The sequence below is a fragment of the Balaenoptera acutorostrata genome, chromosome 8, assembly GCF_949987535.1.
Source record: "Balaenoptera acutorostrata chromosome 8, mBalAcu1.1, whole genome shotgun sequence".
NCBI lineage: Eukaryota > Metazoa > Chordata > Mammalia > Artiodactyla > Balaenopteridae > Balaenoptera > Balaenoptera acutorostrata.
In genome coordinates this window covers 49,424,328-49,446,861 of record NC_080071.1, presented here as the reverse complement: position 1 = coordinate 49,446,861, position 22,534 = coordinate 49,424,328, and the positions used below count along the sequence as shown (strand labels likewise).

At 34.9% G+C, this 22,534-nt stretch overlaps 1 protein-coding gene across 1 annotated transcript in view; it reads right to left on the bottom strand.

The window, feature by feature from the left end:
• ANKAR (ankyrin and armadillo repeat containing) overlaps positions 1-22,534 on the bottom strand; it is a 68,063-nt gene that overhangs the window by 6,512 nt on the left and 39,017 nt on the right. The window contains exons 13-19 of the mRNA XM_057551344.1: positions 20,032-20,306; positions 19,707-19,860; positions 19,463-19,624; positions 14,629-14,735; positions 12,811-12,933; positions 3,070-3,228; positions 2,250-2,367 (exon numbers count right to left, since the gene is read on the bottom strand). Coding sequence (XP_057407327.1) covers positions 2,250-2,367; positions 3,070-3,228; positions 12,811-12,933; positions 14,629-14,735; positions 19,463-19,624; positions 19,707-19,860; positions 20,032-20,306 — 1,098 coding nt within the window. The remainder of the gene's footprint in view (positions 1-2,249; positions 2,368-3,069; positions 3,229-12,810; positions 12,934-14,628; positions 14,736-19,462; positions 19,625-19,706; positions 19,861-20,031; positions 20,307-22,534) is intronic.

Genomic DNA, 22,534 nt, shown 5'->3' with positions numbered 1-22,534 from the left:
CCGGCGGTCCAGTGGTTAAGACTTCACCTTCCAATGCACGGGGTGCGGGTTAGATCCCTGGTTGGGGAGCTAAGATCCCACATGCCTTGCGGCCAAAAAACCAAAACATAAAACAGAAGCAATATTGTAACAAATTCGATAAAGACTTTAAAAATGGTCCACATCAAAAAAATCTTTAAAAAGGTTTAAGTCACAAGACATCTCTATTAATGAAGACCTGCTGAGAAAAAGCATGTGTGTTAAATGTAGAATAAACTTTCCCCAAAATTATGGTTTGGTTTTCTATCACAAACAGTAAAAGTTAAATAGGTTTATTTAAGAGTGGGGAATTTTGAAAAATCAGAGGTTTTCTTCCTCTTGGCTTCAGAATATATTTTGTTCTGAGCTTTTATGGTTTGTTTTAATGACTATGAACATAATGTTTGAACTACTGTAAGAAAATTTAATGTCCTTTTTGCAATTCAGATGGCTTTGAGTTAAGAGCTTAATGGTATTTTAAAACCAGGTAATGTATTGCTTATTGAAGTTTATGATCATTGAAGTTCTTGCCATAAAAAGAAATGTTTTGAGATTGAAGTAATAAAGTGATCTAGTAATTAAATAAATGTGCAGCTACGAACTTAAGATTGTTTCATTCGAATTCGTGTTTTATTTTTAGAGCTTTCGTGTGATATTCTTTCACAATATTGTTGCTGTGTTGGAATAGGTGTAACACAAATTTTAAGATATAAATGTATTTTTACATTTGTGGGTGGATACTTTATTGAGGTATTAACTGAGTTTTTGTTCTCCTTGTATTTTTTTCCAGCCTCCATTATTAGCCAGGAAGCCCTTTGTATTTATTGCCTCAGGATGAGGAGGGCTGGGTTGTATGGCCTAGAGCAAAAATTGTCTAAAGATAACCTTTCTTTCAGGCTTATATTTTCAAAAGCCTGAGTTTATAGAAGGCATTATGCTAGGGGGAAGGGACAGAGGAGTCTTTAAAGATAGGGAGTAAGAAATGGGGAACCAATGGGGAAGGGCAGAGAATCTAAGACTAAAACAGAGATAGCAGGAGCTCTGAGTGAAGAATGGCTAAGTGGTGTATGTAGAAAACTGGACACTTGGCAACAGAAATCTCAGTCTCTGCAAAATTTTATGCTTTTGGAACCTCTTCTGGAAACCATATCAACTTGGACTTGAGCATGTCATTTATTTTACATTATACCTGAGGCCTGAATATCTGGCTTTGCTTGAGATACCCCAGACATGCATATAGCTCTGGAGATGAATATGACTCCAATGGTGGAGTGCAGAGAAAGCCCAATAATTTTTGAGATTGTTTCTACCAGCCTGGGAAAATTAATATCTGAAAGCTAGAATAATATGGCATTTCTTGCACAGAAGAGTTTGTGGAGTAAAACTGAAACCCACTACAATTGTTTTTCAGAGTCATAGAATTACTATGACATTGAATTAAGAATGTTATTTAGATAAAAATATATTTAATACCTTCTTTTAAACATGTATTTTTCCTAGATAGTTTTCATCAGAAACTTTTTGTTTGCTTGAATTTACCTTCCATGCCAAGTAAATACACTCCGTAAAAATGTAATTTTATGGCAGCAAGTGGAGATTCCTTCACTGTGTTCAGTAATCCATTTCAGTTAAAAAAACAAATACTTTATTTTTTGGTAGTTGTCACTCCATATGGCTGTCATTTTGATACTGTTTTATGTTGTATTGAGCATGACAGATCAAGAGAACTAATGTATTCATCTGGAGAGTTAGGTCTAGATAGATATAGTCACACAATTAGCACTATGTCAAGAACTCTGTTGGGCCATTTTGCTTTCCTATATTGCATAGCAACATAGAGAACTCTTAAATATTAGACAAATATGCACAATTAGTCAAAAGGAAACCAGACAGAGGTTATCAGTATAAGTCTGTCAGTATTATTATAAATCAGTGTATAAATTTTGCTGTTGGTAGCTCATAGTTGAATTCTCATCTTACATTCTGGAAAAAATAATTAGGGGTTCAAAAAAGTAATTAGGAAATCAGAAAGGTTCTATTTGGGGTGCAGAGTAGACTTTCATTGTTCCATGTAGGCTTAACTCTGGAGTTCCATGTAGACTTATATGAGTTCATTCTTCAAACTGTGTGACAGAATATCAGGCTTATTACTTTATTATTGCTCAGATTACCAAAAAAATTTTTGGTAAATAGTTTTAGGTGGATATGATTAGCTTCTAGTTATTTCTTACCTGTCAAGACAATAGTAGTGGAATGAACTGAATATAGACTATCAACTAAAATAGTAACACCTCTTGCAGTCAAAGTAATGTGGTCCACATCTATAATGACTTTAGCTAATATAATAATCTAAAAACAAAAAAGAGGCATAGAATCATTGAACATTTTCTACTCAGCTTCTGTAATTAACCTTTTATTTCTGAGGGGATACTTCTTGGAAAAGTAAGAGGGGTAATTTGGTATGATTCAATGAGAAGCGAGCTGTGTGGGGAGGACCTAGAGTACATATCCCTATCTGATCACTGCAGTGACCATCGTAGGCCATATTATTCTTTCTACGATGTCTGCAACTTTTGCATTGTTGAAGTATGGGTTCATAGAAAATACTTCTAAAGGTCATAGGATAGAAAAAGAATAAGACCAAGAAGAATCCAGATACATAAGGTTGTCTACACGATTGAAGAATTAGGTCATCAGCTAAAGATCTGCAGTTAGAAAACTTGTCTTGGACACTACCATGTTTCTCTACCTATTTCTTTGTAAAATAGGGGTGATGAAAATAATACTATATTTCTATCAATCTGATAGGGTTGTTATAAGCATCAGATGAGATATAAAGACCAAAATGCCTTGTGACTTGTAAAATTCTGTATAAATTAAGAAATCCTCACAGATACTGGAGTTTTTATGAGGTGAGGAACGGACTGGTGTAAAAAATACTGTGAATTTTACAAAAGCGTAAACATTTTTCCAGATCCAAAGTTTTTTCTACTTTTTCAGTTTTCACTAAAAAGACATATTGATTTGAAGTTTTAACCTTCAATTTTATACCTGAAAAGCTGCCATTGCCTTCTCAGTTTCAAATGTTGATTCAAGAAAAGGTTCAAAAGTTGATATGGTCATTATTCCACTTTCCAATATTAAGTATTGTTGAAAGCGACTATTGAAGGCAAAAAGGGTTAACGCATAGCCTGCTCTTAAACAAATATCCTAGAAATAGGAGAAACATGCATTATCTTTAACTTACTTCATTTGCCATGTTACTCAAGGTAATAGGTTTTGAATTCTTGCATATTAAGAAACATTTCATTCGTATCTCTGGGAGTAAAATACGACGTTATTGGAGAAAACAGATAATAGAGTTACCCCAGAATGTTATTGAACAGATAAAACAGAGAATTAGGTTGTGGTATCAGGGAGAAGAAAAGAGAAAAAATTTTACTTTTTAAACGGAATGTTAGATTACTGATTATGCAAATGAATACCTAAATGGTAATAGGAAACTCCACAATTTCATTAACCTTCAACTTTTGTTTCAACATATTTTTATTTCAATATTTTGAAATAGAGTTGATAAATCAAAACTTCTCTTGTATAGCATGGTATATATTGAATTTTATGCATTGTGAGATATCTGTCATTTCTTAAAATAAGTACAAATTTTACAAAACTTCTACTGTACTATATTCTAAGGGAGAATAAAAGAAAAATGATTTCCTTTTAAAAATCGCATTTTAACATTCTGGGAGTGGGTAAACAGAGCAAAAGCCAATTCTCCCTTTGGCAGTCCACTTGCCAAAGATTAACAAGTATGGTCCATCTTCTAGAAAGACCCAAAATATACAATCTTATCACTAAATCTTATTTTTAATATTTTATTTGAACATGGTAGTACAGAGAGAGAGAACCGTTAATCTTAGTGTGAGAGAACCATTAATCTTAGTGAGTTTTCTTCTGCTGCTGCTCTTAATCATATAAAAATGCTATAGGTACATACTGAAATATTTACAGATAAAATTATATGATGCCTGAGATTTGCTTCAAAAGTAATATAGGGGAAGTGAGGGAATATATAAATAAGATTGACCATGAGTTGATAACTGCTGAAGCTAGGTCATGAGAATATTTGAGTTCATTATGCTACTTTGTCTTTCTTTTTCTGATTGAAATTTTCCATAATAAAAATTATGTACTGGTCGGCTCCCGAGAGCTCACGGCGCAGGAGCAGAGCAAGCGCCACCGAGGCCCTGGGCCCCAGGCAGCGGCGGTGGTGGTGGCTGGGACAGCAGGGCGGGACCTGGAGGCCTGAACACTCTCTGCAGCCCCTCTCCTGGGTCTTCGCAGGCCTTCACTGCCCCAGCGTCGAACTTTTCCGCCTTCTCCCTCCCCTCCCCCGAAACTCCAGCAACAAAGAAAAGTAGTCCGAGAAGGAGGGGCGATGCAGGTCATCGCCCCTCCTCGCCCAGGAAGGCCGGGACTTACTGAAAAATTAGAAAGGAGAGAGCACAGACAGCAGAAGCAAGAAGAACTACAATCCTGCAGCCTGTGGAACAAAAACCACATTCACAGAAAGACAGACAAGATGAAAAGGCAGAGGGCTATATACCAGATGAAGGAACAAGATAAAACCCCAGAGAAACAACTAAATGAAGTGGAGATAGGCAACCTTCCAGAAAAAGGATTCCGAATAATGATAGTGAAGATGATCCAGGACCTCGGAAAAACGAGGCAAAGATAGAGAAGATGCAAGAAATGTTTAACAAAGACCTAGAAGAATTAAAGAACAAACAAACAGAGATGACCAATACAATAACTGAAATGAAAACTACACTAGAAGGAATCAATAGCAGAATAACTGAGGCAGAAGAACGGATAAGTGACCTGGAAGACAGAATGGTGGAATTCACTGCTGCGGAACAGAATAAAGAAAAAAGGATGAAAAGAAATGAAGACAGCCTAAGAGACCTCTGAGACAACATTAAACGCAACAACATTCGCATTATAGGGGTCCCAGAAGGAAAAGAGAGAGAGAAAGGACCAGAGAAAATATTTGAAGAGATTAGAGTCAAAAACTTCCCTAACATGGGAAAGGAAATAGCCACCCAAGTCCAGGAAGCACAGAGAGTCCCATACAGGATAAACCCAAGGAGAAACACGCCGAGACACATAGTAATCAAACTGGCAAAAATTAAAGACAAAGAAAAATTATTGAAAGCAGCAAGGGAAAAACGACAAATAACATACAAGGGAACTCCCATAAGGTTAACAGCTGATTTCTCAGCAGAAACTCTACAAGCCAGAAGGAAGTGGCATGACATATTTAAAGTGAGGAAAGGGAAGAACCTACAACCAAGATTACTCTACCCGGTAAGGATCTCATTCAGATTCGATGGAGAAATCAAAAGCTTTACAGACAAACAAAAGCTAAGAGACATCAGCACCACCAAACCAGCTCTATAACAAATGCTAAAGGAACTTCTCTAAGTGGGAAACACAAGAGAAGAAAAGGACCTACAAAAACAAACCCAAAACAATTAAGAAAATGGTCATAGGAACATACATATCGATAATTACCTTAAATGTGAATGGATTAAATGCTCCAACCAAAAGACACAGGCTTGCTGAAAGGATACAAAACCAAGACCCATATATATATTGTCTACAAGAGACCCACTTCAGACCTAGGGACACATACAGACTGAAAGTGAGGGGATGGAAAAAGATATTCCATGCAAGGGGAAATCAAAAGAAACCTGGAGTAGCAATACTCATATCAGATAAAATAGACTTTAAAATAAAGAATGTTACAAGACACAAGGAAGGACACTACATAATGATCAAGGGATCAATCCAAGAAGAAGATATAACAATTATAAATATATATGCACCCAACATAGGAGCACCTCAATACATAAGGCAACTGCTAACAGCTATAAAAGAGGAAATGAACAGTAACACATTAATAGTGGGGGACTTTAACACCTTACTTACAGCAATGGACAGATCATCCAAAATGAAAATAATTAAGGAAACAGAAGCTTTAAATGACACAATAGACCAGATAGGTTTAATAGACATTTATAGGACATTCCATCCAAAAACAGCAGATTACACTTTCTTCTCAAGTGCGCATGGAACATTCTCCAGGATAGATCACATCTTGGGTCACAAATGAAGCCTCAGTAAATTTAAGAAAATTGAAATCATATCAGGCATCTTTTCTGACCACAACGCTATGAGATTAGAAATGAATTACAGGGAAAAAAACATAAAAAAACACAAACACATGGAGGCTAAACAATACGTTACTAAATAACCAAGAGATCACTGAAGAAATCAAAGAGGAAAGCACAAAATACCTAGAGACAAATGACAATGAAAACACGACGATCCAAAACCTATGGGATGTAGCAAAAGCAGTTCTAAGAGGGAAGTTTATAGCTACACAAGCCTACCTCAAGAAACAAGAAAAATCTCAAATAAACAATCTAACCTTACACCCAAAGGAACTAGAGAAAGAAGAACAAACAAAACCCAAAGTTAGCAGAAGGAAAGAAATCATAAAGATCAGAGCAGAAATAAATGAAATAGAAACAAAGAGAACAGTAGCAAAGATCAATAAAACTAAAAGCTGGTTCTTTGAGAAGATAAACAAAATTGATAAACCATTAGCCAGACTCATCAAGAAAAAGCGGGAGAGGACTCAAATCAATAACATTAGAAACAAAAAAGGAGAAGTTACAACAGACACTGCAGAAATACAAAGCATCCTAAGAGACTACTACAAGCAACTCTATGCTAATAAAATGGACAACCTGGAAGAAATGGACAAATTCTTAGAAAGGTATAACCTCCCAAGACTGAACCAGGAAGAAATAGAAAATACGAACAGACCAATCACAAGTAATGAAATTGAAACTATGCTTAAAAATCTTCCAACAAACCAAAGTCCAGGACCAGATGGCTTCACAGGTGAATTCTATCAAACATTTAGAGAAGAGCTAACACCCATCCTTCTCAAACTCTTCCAAAAAACTGCAGAGGAAGGAACACTCCCAAATTCATTCTATGAGGCCACCATCACCCTGATACCAAAACCAGACAAAGATACTATAAAAAAAAAAAAAAGAAAATTACAGACCAATATCACTGATAAATATAGATGCAAAAATCCTCAACAAAATACTACCAAACAGAATCCAACAACACATTAAAAGGATCATGCACCATGATCAAGTGGGATTTATCCCAGGGATGCAAGGATTCTTCAATATACGCAAATCAATCAATGTGATACACCATATTAACAAATTGAAGAATAAAAACCATATGATCATGTCAATAGATGCAGAAAAAGTTTTTGACAAAATTCAATACCCACTTATGATAAAAACTCTCCAGAAAGTGGGCATAGAGGGAACCTACCTCAACATAATAAAGGCCATATACGACAAACCCACAGCAAACATCATTCTCAGTGGTGAAAAACTGAAACCATTTCCTCTAAGATCAGGAAGAAGACAAGGATGTCCACTCTCACCACTATTATTCAACATAGTTTTGGAAGTCCTAGCCATGGCAATCAGAGAAGAAAAAGAAATAAAAGGAATACAAATTGGAAAAGAAGAAGTAAAACTGTCACTGTTTGCAGATGACATGATACTATACATAGAGAATCCTAAAAATGCCACCAGAAAACTACTAGAGCTAATCAATGAATTTGGTAAAGTTGCAGGATACAAAATTAATGCACAGAAATCTCTCACATTCCTATACACTAATGATGAAAAATCTGAAAGAGAAATTAAGGAAACACTCCCATTTACCATTGCAACAAAAAGAATAAAATACCTAGGAATAAACCTACCTAGGGAGACAAAAGACCTGTATGCAGAAAACTCTAAGACACTGATGAAAGAAATTAAAGATGATACCAACAGATGGAGAGATATTCCATGTTCTTGGATTGGAAGAATCAATATTGTGAAAATGACTATATTACCCAAAGCAATCTACAGATTGAATGCAATCCCTATCAAATTACCAATGGCATTATTTATGGAACTAGAACAAAAAATCTTAAAATTTGTATGGAGACACAAAAGACCCCGAATAGCCAAAGTGGTCTTGAGGGAAAAAAACGGAGCTGGAGGAATCAGACTCCCTGACTTCAGACTATAGTACAAAGCTACAGTAATCAAAACAGTATGGTACTGGCACAAAAACAGATATATAGATCAATGGAATAGGATAGAAAGCCCAGAGATAAACCCATGCCCCTATGGTCAACTAATCTATGACAAAGGAGGCAAGGATATACAATGGAGAAAAGACAGTCTCTTCAATAAGTGGTGCTGGGAAAACTGGACAGCTACATGCAAAAGAATGAAATTAGAACACTCCCTAACACCATACACAAAAATAAACTCAAAATGGATTAGAGACCTAAATGTAAGACCGGACACTATAAAACTCTTAGAGGAAAACTTAGGAAGAACATTCTTTGACATAAATCACAGCAAGATCTTTTTTGATTCACCTCCTAGAGTAATGGAAATAAAAACAAAAATAAGCAAATGGGACCTAATGAAACTTCAAAGCTTTTGCACAGCAAAGGAAACCATAAACAAGATGAAAAGACAACTCTCAGAATGGGAGAAAATATTTGCAAACAAATCAACAGACAAAGGATTAATCTCCAAAATATATAAATAGCTCATGCAGCTCAATATTAAAGAAACAAACAACCTAATCCAAAAATGGGCAGCAGACCTAAATAGACATTTCTCCAAAGAAGACATACAGATGGCCAAGAAGCACATGAAAAGCTGCTCAACATTACTAATTATTAGAGAAATGCAAATCAAAACTACAACGAGGTATCACCTCACACCAGTTAGAATGGGCATCATCAGAAAATCTACAAACAACAGATGCTGGAGAGGGTGTGGAGAAAAGGGAACCCTCTTGCACTGTTGGTGGGAATGTAAAGTGATACAGCCACTATGGAGAACAGTATGGAGGTTCCTTAAAAAACTAAAAATAGAATTACCATATGACCCAGCAATCCCACTACTGGGCATATACCCAGAGAAAACCGTAATTCAAAAAGACACATGTGCACCCTAATGTTTATTGCAGCACTATTTACAATAGCCAGGACATGGAAGCAAGTTAAATGCCCATCGACAGATGAATGGATAAAGAAGATGTGATACATATATACAATGGAATATTACTCAGCCATAAAAACAAACGAAATTGGGTCACTTTTTGAGACGTGGATGGATCTAGAGACTGTCATACAGAGTGAAGTAAGTCAGAAAGAGAAAAACAAATATCGTATATTAACGCATGTATGTGGAACCTAGAAAAATGGTACCAATGAACCAGTTTGCAGGGCAGAAGTTGAGACACAGATGTAGAGAACAAACGTATGGACACCAAGGGGGGAAAGCCACGGGGAGGGGTGGATGGTGGTGTGCTGAATTGGGCGATTGGGCTTGACATGTATACACTGATGTGTATAAAATTGATGACTAATAAGAACCTGCTGTATAAAAAAATACATAAAATCAAAAAACTGAAAAAAATATAATGTACTTACAAAGTAGTCACCTGGTCACAGGCAAGAAGAAAAGTATTAGGTACAAAGGAATAGTGTCCAGAGAATAGTGTCCAGAGAGTGAAGCAGGTGGTAACAATCTTGGAGGAAAAGTAGAATGATTGAGAGTGGAATGGGCAGTAGAAGGAAAGGGAGAAGATGCATGTCCCTGAGGAATAGGGTAATGAGAGTAAAGTGTGGAAGGAACAGAGTGGAGAAGGAAGAAATGTGGCTTAGAAAGTCAGTCAGACATGAATCTCTCATCCTATTTTTGCCCATATTACAGCAGCACTTCTCCATCTTTTTTGTGTACTACACTAGAGTAAAATTCTGTATTTAAAAAAATTAATGCAATGACTTCATTTCTCCCCCTTACAATCCTTATTCCTTCCTCAAAACCTCCCAGAACTGAGAGAGACATAGTTGGCAATTCTCTCCCCTTATTGCTAAATGCACTGTAGATAACAAAAGTTTGGGAGTTTCTCTATTTCTCTAGGGTTAGTGTGGCCCATGGACCAGTGATAGTCCACAAAATCGTTGACAACAGGATTATAGAAACTGAGAATAGACATTTAAAAGAAACAGCTCTTCCTTACAGTTAAATACCAGTTAATAAATTAATAAAGAAGGGAAAGTTTTTAAAAAATCGCCATTAGGCAGATGCCAGAGTAATTATTATTGCATCAGTGGATCCTAAAATTGGTGAGCAAAAGTACGATGCAAAACAGAATATTTCCATAGTCTCAAAGCGTCTCACCTCAAGATACTTGTTAATTACAAAGGGAAGAACAATAACTTTACAGTGGAGAAATATGCCAGACACCACTTTAATCAGGCACCCAAAGTTAACATTGCCAATTATAAGGTATATCAACATGTACCCCTGAAATGATGCACTGGGAAAGTGCGTGAAGACTATGGTATTCTTGCCAAAATGCATAACCTCAGTTTAACTGTGAGAAACATCAGATAAACTGAGGGACATTCTACAAAATAACTGGCCTGGACTCATCAAAAATATCACAATCATGAAAGACAGAAAATCATGAAAGACAAAGGACTGTCACAGATTAAAGGAGACTAAAGAGACATGATAACTAGATGCAATGTGGGATCCTGGATTGAATTCTGGAATAGGAAAATGACATTGGTGAGAAACTGGCAAAATTTAAAATGAAGTCTGCAGATTAGCTAATAGTATTGTATCAATGTTAATTTCCTGGTTGACATCCAGGAAAGCTGTATGAAGGATAGCCAGAACACTCTGTACTATTTTTGCAAATTTATGGAAAGTCTAAAATTATTTCAAAATTTAAAATTTGGTTGCTTTAGGGACTTCCCTGGTGGCACAGTGGTTAGGAGTCTGCCTGCCAATGCAGGGAACACGGGTTCGAGCCCTGGTCCAGGAAGATCCCGCGTGCTGCGGAGCAACTAAGCCCATGCGCCACAACTGCTGAGCCTGTGCTCTAGAGCTCATGTGCCACAACTTCTGAGGCCTGCATGCCCAGAGCCTGTGCTCTGCAACAAAGAGAAACCACCGTAACGAGAGGCCCCCCAAAGAGTGTCCCCCACTCACCACAACTAGAGAAAGCCCGCACACAGCAATGAAGAACCAATGCAGCCAAAAATAAATAAATTAATTAATTAAAAAAAAAATTTGGTTGCTTTAAAATTATTTCCCCATAACAGATTGCTGAAAAAATGGCTATTCCTTTATCACAAATAGTTTGAGAACCACCACTCTAGAATACTGGGTAAGAAGTGGATGACTGAGTTTTGAAAGGTCATAAAATTAGGTTAAACTTTGATGCATCCAAAAATATTTGTTTTTTGGCTCTTCACCAAGCATTAAAATTGCTACATTTCAGAATGGGAGAAAATATTTGCAGGTGAAGCAACTGACAAAGGATTAATCTCCAAAATTTACAAGCAGCTCATGCAGCTCAATATCAAAAAAACAAACAACCCAATCCAAAACTGGGCAGAAGACCTAAATAGACATTTCTCCAAAGAAGACATACAGATTGCCAAAAAACACATGAAAGGATGCTCAACATCACTAATCATTAGAGAAAAGCAAATCAAAACTACAATGAGGTATCACCTCACACAGGTCAGAATGGCCATCATCAAAAAATCTATAAACAATAAATGCTGGAGAGGGTGTGGAGAAAAGGGAACCCTCTTGCACTGTTGGTGGGAATGTAAACTGATATAGCCACTATGGAGAACAGTATGGAGGTTCCTTATAAAACTAAAAATAGAACTACCATATGACCCAGCAATCCCACTACTGGGCATATACCCTGAGAAAACCATAATTCAAAAAGACACATGCACCCCCAATGTTTATTGCAGCACTATTTACAATAGCCAGGACATGGAAGCAACCTAAGTGTCCATCGACAGACGAATGGATAAAGAAAATGTGGCACATATATACAATGGAATATCACTCAGCCATAAAAAGAAATGAAACTGAGTTATTTGTAGTGAGGTGGATGGACCTAGAGTCTGTCATACAAAGTGAAGTAAGTCAGAAAGAGAAAAACAAATACCATATGCTAACACATATATATGGCATCTGAAAAAAAAAAAAAAGTGGTTCTGATGAACGTAGGGGCAGGACAGGAATAAAGATGCAGTCGTAGAGAATGGACTTGAGGACACGGGGAGGGGGAAGGGTAAGCTGGGACGAGGTGAGAGAGTAGCATTGACATATATACACTACCAAATGTAAAATAGATAGCTAATGGGAAGCAGCTGCATAGCACAGGGAGCTCAGGTCGGTGCTTTGCGACCACCTAGAGGGGTGGGATAGGCAGGGTGGGAGGGAGACACAAGAGGGAGGGGATATGGGCATATATGTACATATAGCTGATTCACTTTGTTATACAGCAGAAACTAACACAACATTGTAAAGCAATTATACTCCAATAAAGATATTAAAAAAATGAGACTCTGCACATTAAAAAAAGATTTACATTTCAAGATGAAATATGACAACTATGAAAAATATGGAACAATATTATTCCATCATTACAAACTAACAACCCACCAGAGAGATTTTACATTTCTTAAATAATATATTTGAATATTGCCATGAAAAAGACTAGATGAAATTTTGAGGATGTAGTCTAAAAATCATTTTCTTCTAAATGAGCTCTAATATTTTGTATAGTTATTACCTTATCTTGTGAGTGAAGAAGATAAAGGACATCAGCATAATTAAATCCTTCATTTTCTTGTAATTCGTTCTGTAACTGATCATTCCTTAGGACAATGCATGCCAAGGAAAATGCCACTTCAACCTAAAAATGTGATTTTCAAAAATTATTTTTCACTCATGGTTTATCAAATGATATATTTCATTATACAAATATTTATATAGGATATACCAATTCAAAGATACCATAAAATCCATTAATTCCATCTCTCTGACTAGTATTTAGAGAGTGGCATTTACAACTTCTGGAGAAATGTCCCTTATAATTTTTAACAGCTGAGAAAATATCCTTCTGTGTGCTGCACAATCACAAAGCTCCATTTGAGGGCATAGGGGGAGGCAACAAGGGCCTGCAGGACATGTGAAGAAGTTTCTCTTAAGTGCATAGTTGCATTCCTTCTACATCTAAAAAAAGGTTTTTTTAATTTCCTAGCATGAATTAAAAAGCTGTTCTGAACTGCTTGTTAGCTACTGACCATTGAGTTGTGACGCTTTAATAGAATGCCTTCAACTGAAGCAAAACATTGGCAGATAGGAAAAACCTGAGGAAGTTTTCCTCTTCTAGTTCTGTAGTCATTTAAGGAGGTTGTTAATGAACCTTGTTTATTATTGGGCTCAGTAGACAAATTTTTTAAGTGCTACACCATGCATTTCTATGAAAAGTGTGAATTTGAAAAGCATGATTATTATTGCGAAATTACTATAGAATCTTGAGGAGAAGTATCAAAATGTATTTATGTTTTGTTTTAACAAGTTTAAGAACTCAGTGAAAATATATACTGAAATACAGATAGATGCAGTTGAAGTAAACTGGCCATGAAAATGCACATTTTAAAATAAAAATGTATTTTTATGTGGAATTTTCCTTTCTCTTGTGAAAGTTATTTGTAAACGTCATTGCAGTTTTTGCATATAATTCCAGCCAAAAAATTGCTAGCATATGCCTCTTTTTTTTGTTTCCCTAATCAATTCCTGTAATGAAATAATCTCTTTCACAGCAAGAAAAGCCAGATAACTTATGACATCTCTTCTGATAATAAACACATTCCTTAAAATAAACAATGCTATGTTTACTTATATATTTTCCTCCTATGTTATTTTTATTTTCTCATTTCCAGCAAAGCACATACCAAATTTTGAAGAGAAAATATATTTCTTGTCCTTATAATTTCTGTCTGGCCAAGTATAGACGTCCTGAATTTCTAAAACCTTGGTAAAGGATTTGAATAGATGTGAATGTCGTTTTATTAAAGGCATTTTACTAGAAGTAAATGGAAGAGTGAATGACTCCTCAACAACTCATAGTAATACCTAGCAGTGTCCACCCTTGAGATAACTTTTGCTGCCGGACAACACAGACTGCTTTGTAGACGGCAGGGCTGTATTGATGGTGTGGCACTGACAGGATTCACTTATATTTGAGAAATTTTGCTACACAAATCACACATCCTCATCATCCCCACCCAGTTTTAGCAACCAATATCTGAGGAAGTAGGGAAGAAATTCTATGAATAATCAAATATCTGAGGAATAAAACTTCTTTGATGAGTAAGGACATGAGACTTTCTTATTATATTTGAAGAAAGCACATTTTAATAAAATTTAGTGGTATCTTTGCTACTGTCTTTGTAGCAACTTTTTTGTTTAAAACTTCTAAGATTTTGTTTAAAAGGTTAAGTATTTTTATTATACTTGTGAGTTTGCCTAAAGATACAAATTATTCTTAAAAAGTCATTTATGTTAATTTTTACTATATCACACAAAAAAATCTTATATATACCTTAATGTTAGGAGAAGGGTGATTTCTCAGTAGTTGGATAAGTACTGGAAAGGCATTTTCTTCTACAACAAATTGTTGACTAATGGGATTGCTTGTATGGGCGACACCTGTAAGAATCCACAACTCCATGAGATAATATTTTTTCCATCTTGAAAATGGTAAAGTCAAACATAGCTCAACATATTTGGTTGATAATGTGTCCTAGCGTAATATGGTTGGTAAACTACAAAAAGAAATGCTATATTGACACTATTTAACCTTAACTAATTTTTTAAAAGGCAAAGTGGATAAACATGGAAAATTTACTGTTAGAAGTGTAGATGGTTTTCTAATAGTCACAGAACAAAGAAATTAGAAGTGCTGGACTATCAGGGAATAATAATGTAATAGCTATCATTTATTAAAAAATTATTATGTACAAGGTACTTCAGCTTATAGTTGCTACTGTTTTCCATAAAAAGTTTGTTTTTATAAAAATAACTCGAGTAGTCACCTGGTTAAATTTCTGGATTCCTTAAATACACATACTAAAAAGATAATCTTACTTCTCCTTTTAAACATACTACTTTAAATTTCAGGTCTAATCTCAATGAAGAAACTCAAATCATCTCTTTCTAGTGGACATGCACAAACAATTTAAATTTTGTTCTTTTGCCAATAAATGTCACAACACATATGCAATGGGTTTACATACTTAAATATAAATACAAGATTGGGGTCCTTTATGAACAATGAAGAGAAACCACCCACTTATTATGACCTGGGGAAGTTTGAAGGGACTAAGGGAAATATAGAAGGAGCAAAGAATACTCTGGCTTCCTTGTCCCCTACTCCCCCGTCACTGGCCACCAGGGGATGTACACAAACACTAATTACATGAATATTCTTCATCCAACCGACAGGTATTGAATGCCTGGTACACCAGGCACTGAGGTAGGAGGTAGGGCTAAAAGAAGGAATTAGATTCTCTACCCTCAAGGAGTTTATATTTTATAGGGTGAGCGACTATCTAAATATATGATTTCAATACCATGCAATAAGTGCTTTGACAGAGGTTAGAAAAGTACACTTGAAGCACAGAAGAGGTATTGCTCACTTCAGAGTAGGTGGAAAAGGAGTAGGTAGGGAGATTTCAAGGGGTGAAGATGCTGGAGGTGGGTTTCAAAAAAACTACTATTTTTAATAATGATGATTATAATGATGATGGTGGTGTTATAAGATGAACACCCTCAAATCTCTGACTGAATCTTCACATGTTAATAATGGAATGGAACTCAAAAATTAAGTTGGGAAAAGAATCACTACAAGCAGTAGGCTAAACAATTCTCAGAGCTCACACTTGTCTAGGGATGGTTTGTGTTCCTACTGGCCAGAGTGTAGATACCTCATAATACACGGGACTATACAAAGAGATTGAGTCCTCTGAAAGGAATCATCTCAAAAGCACAGGGTTAAGTTAGTTCCAAAGTAAAGGCTGCTCTAGACTTGTCCTAGGAAAGGTTAAAAGCTAGGTGCAAAAGGATCAATTTGATCCCAACTAAAATGACTGCATGCCAGAATAAAGCCTAACTCTCTTTAAAGGAAAACAATAAGATCCAGCATATATCAATTTAAAACTCACAATGCCCAGCATTCAATCAAAATTTCTTATGCATGATTTTAAAATATGAAATACCTAAGGTAAAACTGGCAAAAAATGTGCAAGAGTTGTACATTGGCAACTATAAAACATTGCTGGGAGATATTAAAGAAGGCCCAATTAATGGAGAAATATACCGTGTTTATGGATTACAAAACGTGATATTAATGGGATGCATGTTCTCCCCAAATTTACTTATAGATTCCATGCAATTCCAATCAAAATAACAGAAGGATCTTTTTTAGAAAGTGGCAGGTTAATTTTTTAAATTATATGGAAATACAAGGGACCTGAAACAGCCAAAACAGCTTTGAAAAACAACAGCAAGGTCGAAGGACTTAATGCTATCTGCTTTCAAGATTTACAGTAAGTCTACAGTAATTAAGACAGTGAGTATAACGTAAAGATAGACAAATAGTTAAATAGAACTGAATAAAAAGTCAAGAAATAGACCCACAAATATCTAGTCAATTGATTTTTGACAAAAGTGCCTAGCTAATTCAATGGAGGAAAAGATAATCTTTTCAATAAATGATGCGGAAGCAATTGGGCAGCCATATGTGAGAAAATGAATCTCAGCCAACTCAAAATGTATCATACATCAAAATATAGAGGAAAACAGAAAAACTTTATGATCTTGGGTTTAGCAGAGAGTTCTTAAAGAGGACACAAAACCTACAAACAGAACAATTTTTAAATCAATGAATTGGACTTCATCAAAATTTTAAAACTTCACCTCTTCAAAAGACCCTGTTACAAAAATGGAAAGATACCACAGACTGGAAGAAAATTTATGAAAAACATACATCTAACAACAACAAAAAAAGAGCTGTATCTAGAATTTATAAAGAATGCTTACAATTCAAGACAACACAATGTAAAAAATGGGCAAAATATTTGAAAAGACACTTTACCAAAGAAGATACACAAATGACAAATAAACACATGAAACGATGCTCTACATCATTAGTCATTAGGAAAATGCTAATTAAAACCACAATAAGATTTACTACATATCCACTACAATAATAAAATTACCATACTAAATGTTGATGAGGATGGGAAGCTACTGGAACTCACACACAGCTTGTAGAAGTGCAAAGTGGTAACACTACTTTGAAAAACAATCTGGCAGTTTCCTCAAAAGTTAAACATGCACCTACCATATGACCCAGCAATCCTACTTCTAGATGTTTACCCACGAGAAATGAAAACATGTCTATACCAAAACTTGAACACAAATGTTCGTAACAGTTTTATTTACAATATAGCAAGAAACAGGAAACAATCCAAATGTCCATCAATGGGTGCATGGGTAAACAAATCATAATATATCCATAAGCATTAGGGTTTTCCAAAGGAAGAGAACCAATGGGATATATATGTATGTATGTATGTATATCATAAGGCATAAAATTAACCATCACACCATACAATGGAATACTACTCAGCACTGAAAGAGAAGTATTTTATTGATATTTGATACAATAATATGGATGAATGTCAAAATAATTATGCTGAGTGAAAGAAGCAAGAAAAAAGTACACATGTGTAATTCCATTTACATAAAATTCTAGAAAATGCAAACTAATCTATAGTGATACAAAATAAATCAGTGGTAGAGATCATTTAATATCAAATTTTAAAAGTAATTTTGTACTGTTAGGATCCATGCCATGAATTCAAATCAGCACATTATTTTTTAAAGAAAAAAATCAGAAGCTTATGTTTTAATATGTAAAATACAATAAAGCCATTCTCAGATCATAAGAAAAAAAAACCAGATCAGTGGTTATCTGGGGATGGGGTGCAAAGAGGGAGGAATTAGGAAGGGACAATGAAACGTTTGGAGGTGATGATTATATTCACTTACTTGATTGTGCTGATGGTGTCAGTGCTGAATACATATGTCAAAACTCATCAAACTGTACACTCTAAATAATGTATTTAATATTTTATTCTATTATTTTATTTAAATATCTTCTTATATGTAAATTGTATTTCAATATCACTTTTTTTTAAAAACTCACATTTTAAAAACTTTAGGTGTGCAAAGAAGCAGGAAAATATGATTCATAATCAAGAAAAAAATCAGCCAATAGCAAGAGACCCAGAAATAACAGATATGCTGGAACTAGTTACAGGGATGTTAAAACAGCTATTTTAAATATGTTCTATATGTTCAAGGGTATAGAAGAAAACATGAACATGATGAAGAAGAAAAAGGAAGGGGTATGTGTGTGTAAAGAGTCTAAGTTGGTGAGTTTGAAAGCAAGAGTTTTTTTCTGTAGTTCTTGTCTATGGCAAGAACTTGTCTATGGCAAATGTGGACAGCTTTGAAGTGAACTAATGAGAAGAAATTGAAAACACACATGTATATCAGTTATCTTTGTATTTGTGTTATCATTTACCAGAATTTTAGAAATAATTTGTACCATAGACTCTGGCTAAAACAACAACAACAACAACAAAATTATCTTGCCTGACTTGATTGCCTGCAAGCAGTTAGTGAATTTCAGTAAAGTAGCTTTTCTAAGAAAAAAGGAAAAAAAATTTTTTTGAAACCAAGTCCTATGTTCTTCAGCTAGAATTTTTTTTTTTTTTCTGGAAATACAATGGACTAGAAATAAAGTTTTAGGTTTTTTTTTCTCTTGCCTACAGGAAGCAGTCTCAGTCAGTCCCATACATTCATGCAGGTCAGCAAAGAACCTGATTTTTTATTTTTGGTAAGTCAATCACCAACAATTCCACAACATTTTTCAGATATCCCAAAAGGTTAATTCCTCTGCAAAGAAAGGAACAACTAGACCTAGTGGCCACTATGTAAACAAAGAATCATTACAGAAAGAGACTGGAATCGAAAAATGTGCCGCAGCATTAGAAACACTTCTATACCTTCAAAAACATATAGTTCCTGAGATTCAAAATAAGAAATATTTTTCTCTTAACTTAAAAAAGGAGATTCCTTTAAGTCAAAATAGCCAAGGCTCATGGTCCTCATTTCTCATTCTAACCAGAACTCAAGAGCAAGACTGATACAATACGCTTAACTACACCACTTTTACTCATTAAGGTCTTGGAGAAATAAAAACATTATAATAACAGATTAAATATGGTTAAGGGCTGCAACAGTAGGGACAGAGAGGAAGAGAAGTATTTACTGATATTTTTAAAACTGAGAATAAACGTACAAACCAATACAGATGGATCCCACTGCTTTGATGACACTCAGAAGTGTTCCTTCAGCTATTTTACTAATCCTTAGTAAGCGAACCAGTGGTGCAATTCCATTCCCTTCACATATTTGATTTTGGTGTATCCTGCTGTCCTTACTTAGCGCTATGACTGCTTCACCTCCTGGCAACGAAAAGCAAGAAACGTGTGATATTCCAATGTCCTGTTCTATATTGTACAGATTTATGCATAGAAAATAACTTACCAACATACTGCATTTTAGCTGATGGTGATAAAAGCATATTTATTATAAAGTTGTATCCAATCTGTTCTGCCATATACTTTTGCTGTTTTAGTGTTTGTCCTGCCAAGGCCCAAAGTGCTACAGCTCCTTGTTCCTTAACGTCTATTTGAAACGCCTATTTAAAAAAGTATTCCATTCAGTCAATGAGGATTTATTGAATACCGTAGGAATGTATGTTTGATAAAATGTTTATTCTAGCATTAGTTTTAGTTTTCTTTTCACTTAACTAAATTCAATATTGAATGCTTTATCTAAGAAAAATGAAAAGGAATCATAAAATTCCTACCTTGAGGAGTTTTAAAAGATATTTACTTAATGATTTTTCCAGAAATGCTCTCTGAATAGCAGGGTTGTAACTTGCCAGTGCTTCCACAGCCATTGCACCCTTCACTTGAACACTAAGTTGTTTTCCTATAAAAAGAGCCACCAGAGGAGGAATGGCTCCTTCCATAGCCATAGCATCCTGAACTTCCTTATTGTCACGTGCGACCTCAGCAATTGTAACAGAAGATACAGCTGTCAACACATCTTCAAATGAATTCAAGAACCAGTTAAATAAATCTTTTAAAAAGTAAGAGCATAAAAATGCAGCATATATCACTAGTTTCCCATATTTGAAAATCAAATTTATAGAGTTTAGAAAATTTAGAAAATAAAGAAAAATAGAAAAAATAAAACTGTCCAGACTTTCACCACCCAAGCGCAAACATTTCATTTAATCTCATCCACTACTTTTATAAATATATATAATATATATTATATAAATATAGATAACTTTAGATAGTGTTACAGACATATTTAATATAGTTGTACTATAAACACAGTATCCTGCATTTTAATTTACTGGTAAAAATTTTCCCATTCTTTATGAACATCAGTGTCTCCTAAATATTCCATTAATGGGTGTATCACATTTCCTTAAACATTTGCATTTAAAAAAATAATGTGTTGTTTCCAACTTTTCACTGTTTTAAACAATGCTTAGGAGAAATCTTGGCACATTTCCTTCATGTTTGTATTTTTTTCCCTTGGTATAGAGTCCTAGGAACTATTGGAATAACTTAATACATTTGCAGTAAATTTATTTTCTTTTTTTTCCCTTTTTCTTTTTTTTTTTAATTGAAGTATAGTTGACATACAATATTATGTTAGTTTCAGGCGTACAGTAGTTATTTGATATTTAAATACATTATGAAATGATCGACTCAAAAAGTAACCATCTATTCCCATACAATGTTATTTCAATATTACTGACCATATTCCTTATGCTGTATATTACATCCTTGTGACTTTTTTTATAACTGGAAGTTCGTTCCTCTTAATCCCCTTCACTTATTTCGCACAACCCCCAAACTCCCTTTGCCTCTGGCAATCACCAGTTTGTTCTCTGCATCTATGGGTCTGTTTTTGTTCCGTTTGTTCATTTGTTTTGGTTTTTAGGTTCCACACATAAGTAATATGATATTTGTCTTTGTCTGACTTATGTCACTTAGCGTAATACTCTCTAGTTCCATCCATATTGTTGCAAATGGCAAGATTTCATTCTTTTTTATGGCTGTAAATATTCCATTGTGTACATATACTACATCTTCTTTATTCATTCATCTATCAGTAGGCACTTAGGTTGCTTCGATATCTTGACTATTGTTAATAATGCTAATTGAAAATAGGGGTGCTTTTATTTTTTGAATTAGTGTTTAAGTTTTCCTTGGGTAAACATCTAGAAGTGGCATTGCTGGATCATTTGGTAGTTCTATTTTTAATTTTTTGAGAAATCACACTGTTCTCCATAGTGGCTGCACCAATTTACATTCCCACCAACAGTGCTAGAGGGTTCTTTCTTCTCCACACCCTCAGCAACACTTGTTATTTGCTATCTTTTTGATGATAGCCCTTTGGAGAGGTGTGAATGATATCTCATTGTGGTTTTGATTTGCATTTCCCTGGTGATTAGTGACGTTGAGCATCTTTTCATATGTCTCTTGGCCATCTGTATATCTTCTTTGGAAAAATGTCTATTCAGGTTCTCTGCCCATTTTTTAATTGGATTGTTAGGTTTGTTTGTTTGTTTGTTTTTGTAATGTTGAGTCATTTGAGTTCTTTATATATGTTGGATATTAAGCTCTTATTGGATATATTGTTTGCAAATATTTTATCCCAATCAGTAGGTTGTTTTCTCATTTTGTTGATGGTTTTCTTTGCTATGCAAAGCTTTTTAGTTTGATTTAGTCCCATTTGTTTATTTTTGGTTTTATCTCACTTGCCTGAGGAGAAATATTCAAAAAATATTGCTAAGATCAATGTCAAAGAGCATACTGCCTCTTTTCTTCTAGAAGTTTTAAAATTTCAGGTCTTACATTTAAGTCTTTAATCCATTTCAAGTTTATTTTTGTATGCAGTGTAAGAAAGTGTCCAGTTTGATTCTTTTGCATGAAGTTGTACAGTTTTCCCAACAGCATTTATTGAAGAGATTATCTTTTCCCCATTGTATATTCTTTCCTCCTTTGTCACAGATTAATTGACCATATAAGCATGGGTTTATTTCTGGGCTCTCTTTCTGTTCCATTGATTTATGTGTCTCTTTTTGTGCCAGCATGATACTGTTTTGACTACTATAGCTTTGTAGTATAGTTTGAAATCAGGGAGTGTGATACCTCCTGCTTTGTTCTTCTTTCTCAAGATTGCTTTGGCTATTTGGGTCTGTTGTGATTCCATACAAATTTTAGGATCATTTGTTCTAGCTCTGTGAAAAATGCCATCGGTATTTTATTAAGGATTTCATTGAATCT